At 44.4% G+C, this 13,564-nt stretch overlaps 1 protein-coding gene across 1 annotated transcript; it reads right to left on the bottom strand.

Moving 5' to 3' along the window:
• On the bottom strand, window positions 1-13,564 carry LOC134496822 (vomeronasal type-2 receptor 26-like). Its single transcript, XM_063302534.1, has 5 exons — window positions 13,320-13,564; window positions 11,987-12,284; window positions 5,413-5,640; window positions 1,304-1,430; window positions 1-902 (listed from the first exon to the last, which is right to left on the bottom strand). The coding sequence occupies exons 1-5, from the start codon at window positions 13,562-13,564 to the stop codon at window positions 1-3; spliced, it is 1,800 nt and encodes a 599-aa protein (XP_063158604.1).

Here is a 13,564-nt window from a genome sequence, read left to right as displayed (position 1 = left end):
TTATACTATCCTCCTGTTCAAATGTCCTTTTGTGTTTAGATGTGGGCTCAACAACATGATGTAGCACTTGGGGAGAAAGATGCAGCCCAGGAGACCTGTGGTAGAGGCCAAGATGGAGAAGATCTCCACAGCCACCATATGTTTTCCTTTGGTGCACAGATAGGCTGGGATGAAGGAGAGCCAAATGCTGCAAAACACAAGCATGCTGAAGGTGATCAGCTTGGCTTCATTGAAAGTATCTGGCAATTTTCTTGCAAAGAAAGCCACAGTGAAACTGATGCTGGCCAGCAGCCCCAAATAGCCCAGGACAACATAGAACATGGAATCCGAGCCTTCATTACATTGCACAATGATCTCATCAGTCAGGGAATGCATGTCCAACTCTGGGAAGGGAGGAGAGGTGATCAACCATGCTGCACAGATAACAGCTTGGATAAAGGAGCAAAGGACAATGACAGATGCTGCCAGTCTTCTCCCTAGCCACTTCCTCATCCGGTTGCCTGGCTTGGTGGCCAAGAAGGCCAGAACTACTGTGATGGTTTTGGCCAAGACACAGGAAACTGAGATGGAGAAAATGGTGCCAAACAGAGTTTGCCTGAGAAAGCAGGTCACTTCCCCAGGCCAGCCAATAAAGAGCAGGGAGCACAGAAAGCAGAGGAGGAGAGAGGAGAGAAGGATGCATGTGATGTTCCTGTTGTTGGCTTTGACAATGGGGGTGTCCCAGTGCAGAAGAAAGATCACTGCCACTAAAATGAGGGTTGCCGAAAAGAAAAGAATCAAGGAAGTCAGAGCGACTCCCAAGGGTTCACCATAGGATAAATAGCTGAAACATTTGGGAAGGCACTGGTCTTTTTCTGCATTGGAATAGTGGTCTTCTGGGCATCTCCCACATTGGTCTGCATCTGAAATACATGAAGAAGGCCTTGTCATTTCCAAACATGCAGAACATTGTACACAACTAACTTAGAGAAAACACTCCTGGTGATGCCATTCCTCCTCCCCAGTCCACTCACACAATTATCCTTTCTCAACCTTTCACAAAAGATTCTGTGCTATCATGAATGCAAAAATTCAATTTCTGTGTTTCCATGCTACTTTCCACTGTTTCTTTCTTAAAAGAACTGCATCTCTCAACATGGTGAAGGAGATCAATTTATACAGAATGTAAGCTAACAAATGTTCCTGAAGTTTAATATTTCACTAGGTACTATAGCAAAATTGGAAAAAATGAAATAAGAATGCACTTGAAAATTCTGGATGTTCCTCCTTTATAATTCTTTTCTTTCTTTTCTCTTCCACTTGCCAATTTCAGCTGAAATTCTTCCTTCGGGGCATTTGGTACAATTGTAGCAACAAGCTTGTTTCCCTTCCTGAACAGCCTTGCTGTACCCTTGGCGGCATCTCTGCACACATCTGGCAAAAGGAGGTACCTGAAAATGATCAACAGTAAGGTTTATGGGTAGCATTCACCAACCACATCTGGATATTCTCCGCTTCATTTGGAAACAGTGAAATTAGAAAGGGAACAGGTTTGCGAAATTGAAGGAGGGTGCAACCCCTTTTGAGCACAAGACATCCCATGATATAAATATTCGTTGGGAGTGTTCTACCTTTCTAGCAACCATCCTCTATTGCACGATACCATGTCCTACTTATTTGGTATTGTACAACCACAAAAGGCGATAGCATGGTAGCCTCTGCTATTTGGAGTATATGTGTAGTTTCTTTGTGTCATAGCCACATAGAGCGCATCCACCAGTAGCAACCCTTGTTTCTTTTCAGAAAGTGTGCTCATTTTACTTCCTTTGTTGCAGAAGACATAATTTTGCATCCACAAGAAAGCTAAGAAGAAATTTAAATGGGGGAAACTATACAAGGAAATAATATTGTACATTTTAAAAATGAGAGAAAATTCTCAAATAAGTTTTCCGTTTTGTGAGAAAGAGGGAAATATTCACTTGAAAAAAATTATTGTGTTGTTTTGTCCAGCCTCAGCACTTTCACTCAGTTTTTCCACATGCCTGCTTATTCTTTCCCATAAGAATGGAGAAATAATATCCCACTCATATATATTCTATATACATAGGAGATATTTACTATGAAGTTTCATCACATTTTAAAAGTGATTTGCTCCTTACATTTATTCTGTAATTTTCTTTTAAAAATTCCATAACAACTTCTTAAAGTTAGTAGCATATTAAGGAATTTTAAAACACTGATTCACACAAATATCCTTATATCATAAAACATTCCAGGATGCAACTCAGGATAGGAAACCAAATTCTCTTTGTAAATATTTTCATGACGAGAAACACAAACATCCAGCAAAATGACTAGACTCCAGGACATTATGACTATGCTCTACTTGGATTTTCACGTCTTTAACCAAGGATATTATGAATTATGAGTTCAACTAGCCCCAGACGTCATGACACAGCTAGCTCAAAGCCGAAAGGACGGCTAGCAGCCGCCGGTGCTGGTGGTGAACGGTGAATCCGATGTTCTAAGGATCAACACACCATTGGAACCTGGAATGTAAGATCTATGAGCCAGGGCAAATTGGATGTGGTTATTGGTGAGATGTCAAGATTAAAGATAGACATTTTGGGCATCAGTGAACTGAAATGGACTGGAATGGGCTACTTCACATCAAATGACCACCAGATCTACTACTGTGGACAAGAGAACCACAGAAGAAATGGAGTAGCCTTCAAAATTAATAGTAAAGTGGCTAAAGCAGTGCTTGGATACAATCCAAAAAACAATAGAATGATCTCAATTCAAATTCAGGGCAAGCCATCTAACATCAAAGTGATCCAAATATACACCCCAACCACAGATGCTGAAGAAGCTGAAGTAGATGAGTTCTATGAGGATCTGCAGCATCTACTGGACAACACGCCTAAAAGAGATGTTATTTTCATCACAGGAGACTGGAATGCTACGGTGGGCAGTCAGATGACACCTGGAATTACAGGTAAGCATGGCCTGGGAGAACAAAATGAAGCAGCACACAGGCTAATAGAATTTTGCCAAGACAACTCAATGTGCATAACAAACACTCTCTTTCAACAACCTAAGTGAGGCCTTTATAAATGGACTCCACCAGATGGACAACACCGAAATCAGATTGACTACATCCTTTCCAGCCAAAGGTGGTGGACATCTATACAGTCAGAAAAAATAAGACCTGCAGCTGACTGTAGTTCAGATCATGAACTTCTTCTTGCACAATTTAGGATCAGACTAAAGAGATTAGGGAAGACCCACAGATCAGCTAGATATGAGCTCACTAATATTCCGAAGGAATATGCAGTGGAGGTGAAGAATCGATTTAAGGGACTGGACTTGGTAGAGAGGGTCCTGGAAGAACTATGGACAGAAGTTTGCAACATTGTTCAGGAGGCAGCAACAAAATACATCCCAAAGAAAGAGAAAACCAAGAAGGCAAAATGGCTGTCTGCCGAGACACTAGAAGTAGCCCAAGAAAGAAGGAAAGCAAAAGGCAAGAGCGATAGGGGGAGATATGCCCAATTCAATGCAAAATTCCAGAGGCTAGCCAGAAGAGATAAGGAATTATTTTTAAACAAGCAATGCGTGGAGGTGGAAGAAGACAATAGAATAGGAAGGACAAGAGACCTCTTCCAGAAAATTAGAAACATCAGAGGTAAATTCCAGGCAAAAATGGGTAAGATCAAAAACAAAGATGGCAAGGACCTAACAGAAGAAGAAGAGATCAAGAAAAGGTGGCAAGAATATACGGAAGACCTGTATAGGAAGGATAACAATATTGGGGATAGCTTTGACGGCGTGGTCAGTGAGCTAGAGCCAGACATCCTGAAGAGTGAGGTTGAGTGGGCCTTAAGAAGCATTGCTAATAACAAGGCAGCAGGAGACGACGGCATCCCAGCTGAACTGTTCAAAATCTTGCAAGATGATGCTGTCAAGCATGCTTGATGCATGCTATATGCCAGCAAATTTGGAAAACACAAGAATGGCCATCAGATTGGAAAAAATCAACTTATATCCCCATACCAAAAAAGGGAAACACTAAAGAATGTTCAAACTATCGAACAGTGGCACTCATTTCACATGCCAGTAAGGTAATGCTCAAGATCCTGCAAGGCAGACTTCAGCAATTCATGGAGCGAGAATTGCCAGATGTTCAAGCTGGGTTTAGAAAAGGCAGAGGAACTAGGGACCAAATCCACTGGATAATGGAAAAAGCCAGGGTGTTTCAGAAAAAACATCTATTTCTGTCTTATTGACTATTCCAAAGCCTTTGACTGTGTCGACCATAACAAATTGTGGCAAGTTCTTAGCGGTATGGGGATACCAAGTCATCTTGTCTGCCTCCTGAAGAATCTGTATAACGACCAAGTAGGAACAGTAAGAACAGACCACGGAACAATGGACTGGTTTAAGATTGGGAAAGGAGTATGGCAGGGTTGTATACTCTCACCCTACCTATTCAACTTGTACGCAGAACACATCATGTGACATGCTGGGCTTGAGGAATCCCAGGCTGGAGTTAAAATCACTGGAAGAAACATTAACAATCTCAGATATGCAGATGATACCACTTTGATGGCTGAAAGCGAAGAGGAACTGAGGAGCCTGATGATGAAGGTGAAAGAAGAAAGTGCAAAAGCTGGCTTGCAGCTAAACCTCAAAAAAACCCAAGATTATGGCAACCAGCTTGATTGATACCTGGCCAATAGAGGGAGAAAATGTAGACGCAGTGAAAGACTTTGTATTTCTAGGTGCAAAGATTCCTGCAGATGCTGACTGCAGTCAGGAAATCAGAAGACACTTAATCCTTGGGAGAAGAGCAATGACAAATCTCGATAAAATAGTGAAGAGCAGAGACATCACACTGACAACAAAGGTCTGCATAATTAAAGCAATGGTGTTCCCTGTAGTAACATATGGCTGCCAGAGCCGGATCATAAGGAAGGCTGAGAGAAGGGAGATTGATGCTTTGGAACTGTGGTGTTGGAGGAAAATTCTGAGAGTGCCTTGGACTGCAAGAAGATCTAACCAGTCCATCCTCCAGGAAATAAAGCCAGACTGCTCACTTGAGGGAATGATATTAAAGGCAAAATTGAAATACTTTGGCCACATCATGAGAAGACAGGACACCCTGGAGAAGGTGCTGATGCTAGGGAGAGTGGAAGGCAAAAGGAAAAGGGGCTGAGCCAGGGCAAGATGGATAGATGATATCCTAGAGGTGACGGGCTTGTCCCTGGGGGAATTGGGGGTGTTGACGACCGACTGGAAGCTCTGGAGTGGGCTGGTCCATGAAGTCACGAAGAGTCGGAAGTGAATGAATGAATAAACAACAACAAAATTATGAATTATAAAATTATAATTTTATATCTGAACTAATTAAAGAACCCCCAAATTTCCCACCTGCTGAAACTTGTGATTCCACAGAATGGCACTTTCACTGATGATGAACGTCTTCCCATCGGGGGCTTTGGAGACCATCCTTCCAATCTGAATTCTCTGGAAAGATTTGTTGTGGAATGTGACCATGTTGAAGATGTCATATCCAGGGTCAAAGTCCCCCTTCTCATCAAAAATGATTTCATCTCCTGCACCGTTATTAAAATGGGTGTTTCCCAAAAAGTAATGAAGCTGAATTTGAGGGAGAAGAAAAGTAGAACAGATGAGAAAGCAAGATCAGAAAGCATTCTCAGTAGAAGATAGGGTTCTCACATAAGCAGGGCAAAACAGCAGTTGTTGGAAAACTAAAGAACAGGGGGAAACATGCCATCCCACCCAGAAGTGGGAGGGAGCAAGCAGATTGTTATATATGGTGGTAATCACAAGGGGACATGGAACACTGCTTCTCTATATAGCCCCTCTTCCTGAATCACAGCATTGTTGAACTTCTATTGAATCTGGCTTCCTAACGTTCTCCAATAATTATTATTTATATTCTTGGATATCATGGAAGCTTCCCTTCCTCATTCCAATCCTTCTTGTGACATATGTCCAGACTGTTATAATGCGTATAATGCATCTGGAATGTTACAATGGAAATACATCCTACCAATTGGAAGGGGAAATTTTATATATCAAGAGGTAAGTGCACCATCCAGTTGAGATGATCTTCTGGGGACTAAACAACCATGTAGGTACCTTTCCAAGAGTCCTGAAATGGTTTCTTATTGCCTCGTCTTACTTTTTTTAAATTGCTAGTCGAACCAAGAGGTGATATTTCGGTGATAGCCGAGGGGAGGCACAGTGTGTGAGTGTGGGTGGTGGTTGGGCTCTACTAGTGCCGAGACCATCAGCTGGTGCACTGGGGTGGGGGGCCTTCATCGCCCTGTGATTGAGTTGAACTGTGGTTGTGTGAACGAATGGAGGGGTCCCTATCCTTAACCAGTGATCTCAGGAGTCCCGGAGTGGGGGCTAATGGATCTCAAGATTCTGCTTGTTGTAGGGCAGGGCAGGTGATTGAGGTGGTGACGGGTAGGGATGATATGACAGGAGCCAGAGCGTGGGTCATCATAGAGGCTGACAACCCCAGTGTTTGTTACCTGTGGCATGTTCCCTGGTCCTGGATAGCAGACTTGTGGTTGTCCTGACTTTTGGCTGCTTCTTTGTAATGCCAGGTCAATAAACAACAAGGCCCCCCTCATATGTGACTTGATCACAGAAGAGGGGGCAGACCTGGCATGTATTACGGAAACCTGGCTGGGCATGGAAGGAGATGTTGCTCTTTTGGAGATATGTCCGGCTGGGTTTCGAGTCTGGCATCAGCTGTGACCTCAGGGCAGGCGAGGAGAGGTGGCTGTTGTCATCTGAGAATTCCTAGTGGCTGTCAGGGGTCCTGATCCACAAGTGGCCGGGTATGAGACCCTATTTTTCAAGCTGGGTTCCTGAAAACAGTCGGGAGTGTTGCTATTGTACCAGCCTCCCTGCTGCATAGCAACCTCCCTGCCTGAGCTGCTCGAGGCCGTCTCGGGGCTGGCGGTGGAATTCCCCAGGCTTATGGTATTGGGGGACTTCAATCTGCCATCCCTGGGGCAGGCCTTGGAAGTAGCCTGGGAGTTCATGGCTACCATGGCAGCCATGGGCCTGTTTCAGATTATTCAGGACCTGACTCAAGACAGTGGCCTCACCCTGGACCTAGTTTTCTTGTCGGAGCAGTGGCAAGTTGATCTGAGGGGAGAATTACATCTTTCCCCTTTGTCATGGTCAGATCATGCCCTGGTGGCCTTGAGATTCTCTCATGCCACCCCCTTCTGCAGGGAGGCAGGACCCATTCAATTGGTCTGCCTCTGATAACTGATGGACCCGGCTGGGTTTCAGAGGGAGCTGGGGGTTATACCCGAGTCTCTCCTGCACAGTCCAGCGGAGGCCCTGGCTGCTGCCTGGAATAGGGAGGCGGCCGGAGCCTTGGACAGGATTGCACCTGTGCAGCCTCACTTGCCCACCCAAACCCGGCACTCCCCGTGGTTTACAGAGGAGCTGCGGGTTTTGAAGAGGGTTAAGAGATGCCTAGAGCACCACTGGAGGAAGACAAAAGCCGAACCCAACCGAACACAAGCTAGAGTGGTGATTAAGGCCTACCTTGTGGCATTTAGAGCCGCAAAGTGCCAGTACTTCTCGACTCTTATTGTGTCTGCAGAATGCCACCCAGTGGCCCTGTTTAAGGTTATCTGATCCCTTTTGGGGAAAGGGTAGTCAGAAATCCACCTACAGGGCTATGCTGAGCAATTTTTGGGGCACCTGCAGGATAAGATCGCTGAGATCCGGACTGAGTTGGATTCCGAGCATGAGACAGAGTCAGAAGAGATACCCAGGGAACATACTTACCAGGTTATCTGGGACCAGTTCGATCCTGTTGAACCTGAGGAAGTGGACAGGGTCCTTCGGACTACCACATGCCAATTAGACCCATGCCCCTCCTGGCTGGTGAAAGCAGCTCGGGAGGTGACATGTGGCTGGGTCCAGGTGATGATAAATACATCCTTGAGGGAGGGGGTGTTCCCAGCAGCCTTTAAAGAAGCGCTGGTGTGCCCCCTTTTCAAGAAAACATTGCTGGACCCTACTATACTGGACAATTTTTGCCCAGTCTCCCACCTCCCCTTATTGGGGAAGGTGGTTGAGAAAGTGGTGGCTTTGCAGTTCCAGGGGGTCCTGGAGGAAACGGATTATCTAGACCCCGTTCAGTCAGGTTTCAGGTCTGGTTATGGGACGGAAATGGCATTGGTTGCACTTATGGATGACCTCTGGCGGGAGCGGGATGGAGGCAGCGCATCCATCCTTGGTCTTCTTGATGTCTCAGTGGCTTTCAATACCATCGACCATGGTATCCTTCTCTACCGACTTAGGGAGTTGGGGGTGGGTGGTGTGGTTCTGCGCTGGTTCACCTCCTTCCTCCAGGGTTGGTCCCAGTCAGTGTTGATAGGGAGTGAGAGATCCGGCCCACGGCCCCTACTTTGTGGGGTGCCACAGGGTTTGGTACTCTCTCCCTCCTTTTTAACATCTACATGAAACCACTGGGTGAGATCATCCGTCACTACGGGGTTAGGTATCATCAATATGCAGATGATACCCAATTATACATCTCCATCCTGGGTGAAGTAAGTGATGCCGTGGCCCTCCTTTCTGAGTGCCTGGGGGCTGTGGGGGCCTGGATGGGGGACAACAGGTTGCAGCTGAACCGGGGGATGATGGAGTGGCTATGGATTAATGTCTCCTTGATCTCTGGGAAATTGTCATCTTTAGTTCTGGATGGGGTTGCACTACCCCAGACAGACCCAGTGCATAACTTGGGTGTCCTCCTGGACTCACGGCTCCTGCTCGAAGAGCAGGTGGCAGCCGTGGCTAGGAGGGCCTTTGTGCAACTTCATGTTGTGCGCCAGTTACGCCCCTTCCTGGAGCAAGAGGCCCTTCGAACGGTCACTCATGCCCTGATTATCTCCCATATAGACTACTGCAATGCACTCTACATGGGGCTACCCTTGAAGAGTAGCTGGAAGCTACAGCTGGTGCAAAAGGCAGCTGCACAGGTGATCTTGAGTTTCCCAAGATCAGCACATGTCACCCCTTTGCTCTGCGAGCTGCATTGGTTGCCAGGATGCTTCTGGGTCCAATTCAAGGTGTTGGCTATCACCTTTAAAGGCCTACATGGCAAGGGTCCAGGTTAGCTATGGGACCGTCTCTTCCCCATCAGATCAACCCGTCCCTCCTGGTCATGCAGAGGGGGCATGCTATGGAGCCTGTCAATATTAGGATTCCATCTGGCAGGGTCCAGGAGGCAGGCCTTCTCTGCAACAGCCCCTGCCCTTTGGAATATCCTTCCCCCGGAAGTGAGATTGGCTCCCTCCCTCCTGGACTTTAGGAAACAACTAAAGACCTGGTTCTGTTATCATGCCTGGGGCGGGAAAGAGAGTAGCCATTCCTGGGGATGGTTAGTTTCTTAGAAGGACCCTGCTCTGCTTGCAAATTACAGAGAACTTTCAGCCATTGGCGTTTTTATCATATTTATTTCATTATATATTATAGTATTTTACAGTTTTATATTTTTCTTATTTATGTTTTATTGTAAACTGCCCAGAGTCCCTTTTGGGAGATGGGCGGTGATAAATTTGATTAAGAAATTAATAAATAATATTTGCTTATGGTTGCTCCTCCACGTATATTCTGGGCCCAACCCTGCTGATTTCTGAGGCCACATAAGCCGGGCAGGGTGATGAACTTGCTGAGAATATATAACTTATAATAGGTGCAACTTTTGATTTTGTGAAACCATTCGTTTTCTTTTCTACTCAAGCAGCACATCCCCTTCAATCAGTCACAGCACGTGCCCACCATCTTTCTTCATGACTACCGCAGCAGATGCTGAAGTGTATGATGGCATATCTGTAAACCTTTTCTCTATGCATGCGTGTATAAATAGTCCTGCAGCAAGAGCAGCAGGGCTACTTAGCAGGAACATATACGTTGTTTCCCAAATGAGAATGGGACGGGCCCCATAACAAAGACTGAGGAGACAAACCACAGCAATTTTAGTTCTGTGCGCTCAAATTTTGTGATCTTTGGCAGCATCTGTGTATTTGTGTGACTGATGACATACCTGCCATGGCTGAACAATTGCTCTGTCCTGATTCCTCAGGGAAGCTGCCTTTGCTCTTCTTGAATGCATTGCTTGCAACGCATGTGCTGCAGAGTAAACCCCATTGTAGATGTTGTAGCTCTCTCCAGACATGGTCATTTCAAAGACAGAGCCAGGAAGACTCCCCAGTTTTTCTCTCCCAGTGCAGCGATTTGCTCCTTTGCGATCTGGGCGGAATGAACAGCGAAATGCAGACTCCCAGAACCAAGTCATGTCAGGAAAGCGATTTGAAAAAGGGTTTATGCTCTCAAGAAACTCCTGAAATCTTGGCACCCGATTTGTGTGGAGTGAGAAGTATAAGGACCCATTGAAGGTTTGTGCTGGGAAACTCCCCCCTGAGAATAAAACAGCAGTGAAATCCCACTGGGATGTTGTGATCCAGACTCTGTGATCTACTGGGGTCATATCAAAAAATTCAGAAGAATGTAGAACCCATTGTAGACCCTCCATGGATTGGGCACTCCCAGAGACAAGGAACACATTGATTTTCTTCTCTAAGAGGGCATCTCCTATTTTGTGTAGTGTTGCAAGAAGAGACTGTTTATTTAATCTCAAATTTATCAGAAGTGGGATCAACTGCATCCAAGCAATGCAAATATCATTCTGGAAGAGCTTTGGCTGGAGATTTTGGAGAAAGGTTTCCCCATTCTCATCCTCAGATACCAAAAGGCCAATCCAGTTCCATCCAAAATGTTTCAGTAGCTGGACAATCCCCTCATACTGTAAGTTTTCATTGGGAACCATGCTGAAGAAGGAAGGGAACTGCCTTTTATCACTCAGGACTGGGTCAGAGGAGCCATAACTGAGCTTTTTAGGAGAAAGAGGCATTGAAAATTAAATTGACAAGTGCATCCTTTTCTCTTGAGGAACATAAAGCTTTTCCATTCTCCCCAGAACATTGGATTCTACTTAAACATTACGAGTGAATTGCACATAACCAAGCATTACCATCAAGATTTACATGGAAGAAGATCATAATGTTCACAACATGAGACCCTGAGAATGTGGGCTCCCATTCACAACTGGGAAAGGTGAGGACTTCAGTTTCCGTCATTCCTGATCACTGGATGTACTGGCTGAAACTGATGGGTACTCAAATTCAGCAAGAAGCGGAGATCTTCTTAGATCACTGCTGCTAATGTAGGTTTTGACTGGTAATAAATGATTTATGAATAATTTTCAGCCCACCCTTTTTTGCACCATTAAGATTTATTTATTTATTTATTTATTTATAAATGTATTCACCACCCATCTCCACTTCAGGGAGGTTTACAATAAAACGGGGAAGGGCAGATACACTTCCCTCAATATAAAGATGCAACCTTCCTTAGCAATGACCAAGTTTTTCTTGTCTGAAAACTCCCTAGGAGACTTTTTCCTATAAAGATGGCACAAAAGCTGTTGGAGGGCAGGATAGTCTTAACACTTCCTTACAAATCCTCCTGGAATTGGGCAGTTGTAAGGTTACATCTAGGAAGGATAATTTTAGCCTGTGAGGAGACCAAGGGAAAAATGTCACTACTTTGGGCAAAATAGTAAAGTCAGAGAGGCTGTCATACACCTCCAGATATGGCAATGTGTATTTCAAATGCCTATTCCTCAAATGTACCTGTATGCAACATTTGGTGTTTTTTCCCCCTCTGCCAAATAAAATCCTTTCCCCCCCCCCCATTTATTTTTACCCAATATCTATTTTCCTGGATTTTTTTGATAGACCCTATTCATTTTTTCAAAATAGAAATTATTTTCCTGTTTCTTCATTGTATATTCTCATTCTGTCTTTTTCATCATTTCCTATTCTGTGCAGACTCTTTCTGAAACTCCATCTTGATCTGTGGAAAATGCTCATACCTGTGAAATCTTGTAGGTATTCAGGACGTGGGCCATGTGGATGGAGTTTGGGGAGGTGAGGCCACCAATGATAGCCAAGAGGTTCCTCCTCCTCCTTCTGAAACAGTTGTAGTTGATGGGATTCCTTTGTTTCAAGAAGAGAAGATCTAGGAGGTGCTTACTGGCCAGCCTGACACTGAAACAGTTTTCATAAACCTCCAATCCTAGTGTGGTGTTGGGTAACAGCTGGAGGTCCTGGTTGATCTCACGAACAGCAAAATACATGGAAAGAATGTGCTGGTAGTTTTTTGGCATCATGCTGAAAGGAGAGTGCACAAGGACATATCGTTATACCAGCCATAGAAGCAAACTAGTTTTAAATAATGTAGGGAATTCCAGCAATTTGTGCAGAGGGGAGTAATTTTGGATTTTCCAAAGACTGTAAACCAAGAATCAGATTTACTTTTCATGTGAACAGGAAATCCACATTCAGCAGCATATCAACTTTTCAAGTCAACTTTGGGGGGATATATGTGAATTATATGCTCACGTATAAAAAATAAACTTTTAGTTCACCCATTGTGTGACGTTTTGCAACTTCCTTCTTTCTTTCTTGTGGAAAGATGAACTCTTTCATCTCTTTATCTGCTTCTGGTACTAGTACTGTGTAAAAATTCACATCCAGCTAGTCTTAAATCAATATATGTGAACGCTCAATATCGAGATAAATCTTCACACTCTACTTTCAAATCTTTTAACCTTTTCCAAATATTCTCTTCATCCACTGGAATTAGCTAATAAACCATTTGATGAGGGGTGTCTCCAGTGAATTTCTCAGAAGTGAGTCTCTTGGAATTTTATTCCCTTTAAAATACTGCTCCTAATGGGTTCCTGTAAATAATTACACTATCCTGCCTTTCAATTTCTGAATTCTGCTTTCCAGTCAGAGAAAACGCGGAAAGCCCCAGTATTTCTTCTATTGGAAAAAGATGGAGAGTCCAACGGCCCTGTTTTAAATGAGCTCTATGAGACTTTCATTCCTGGAATGGGTGGAGGAGAAATGTTTGAGTATGCCTTGGAAACTCAGTATTCTGAGAATGTATGCTAAATGTATGTTTGATAAATCTCAGAGATGGCCCATTAATTTAGAAGCCGATCCAAGTTTTATGTTTTCTGGATGTTTACTTAAAGGCACCTCTCTGGGAGCCATGTTCAAAATTCCTAGTTCCGCTGAATGTGGCAGCCAAGGGATAGGTGCAGACTCTGAACCTGCATTATCTACCCCTTGCCTTGATTCTATCAGCTTTCTCTGAAGATGCAATGCACATAATTCAAAGAAGAAAGATGCACTTACTTTCCAAATAAGTAAATCTCTGGCTCTTTGGTGAAACTCTGTAAGGTTTCGTCAATATTTAGAAGGGAAACAAATCCCCCAAGTATCATTTCCCCTCTGGAGGTGGCAGGTTTTGCTGGAGCGTTGGTGAGTTGACTGCTCATGGATTCCAAACCCTCACTGACCCTCTCTGGAAGGATGAAGAAGAGCAGAAGTGTTTTGAAGGCCAGCAGTCTTGAGCCACCATCCCATCTGCTCATGTACAT

The sequence above is a fragment of the Candoia aspera genome, chromosome 4 (genome assembly GCF_035149785.1).
Source record: "Candoia aspera isolate rCanAsp1 chromosome 4, rCanAsp1.hap2, whole genome shotgun sequence".
Taxonomy (NCBI): Eukaryota; Metazoa; Chordata; class Lepidosauria; order Squamata; family Boidae; genus Candoia; species Candoia aspera.
The sequence above is the reverse complement of the archived record's forward strand: the minus strand, read 5'-3'. Positions and strand labels throughout refer to the sequence as shown.

Excerpts from the sequence above, each read along its gene's own strand:
- LOC134496822 (XM_063302534.1), bottom strand. The coding sequence starts at position 13,564 with ATGTACATGAGCAGATGGGATGGTGGCTCAAGACTGCTGGCCTTCAAA. Across the intron at positions 12,285-13,319 it reads GAGATTTACTTATTTGGAAA|CATGATGCCAAAAAACTACC; the intron begins GTAAGTGCATCT and ends CTCTCCTTTCAG. Across the intron at positions 5,641-11,986 it reads ATACCTACAAGATTTCACAG|CTTCATTACTTTTTGGGAAA; the intron begins GTATGAGCATTT and ends CCTCAAATTCAG.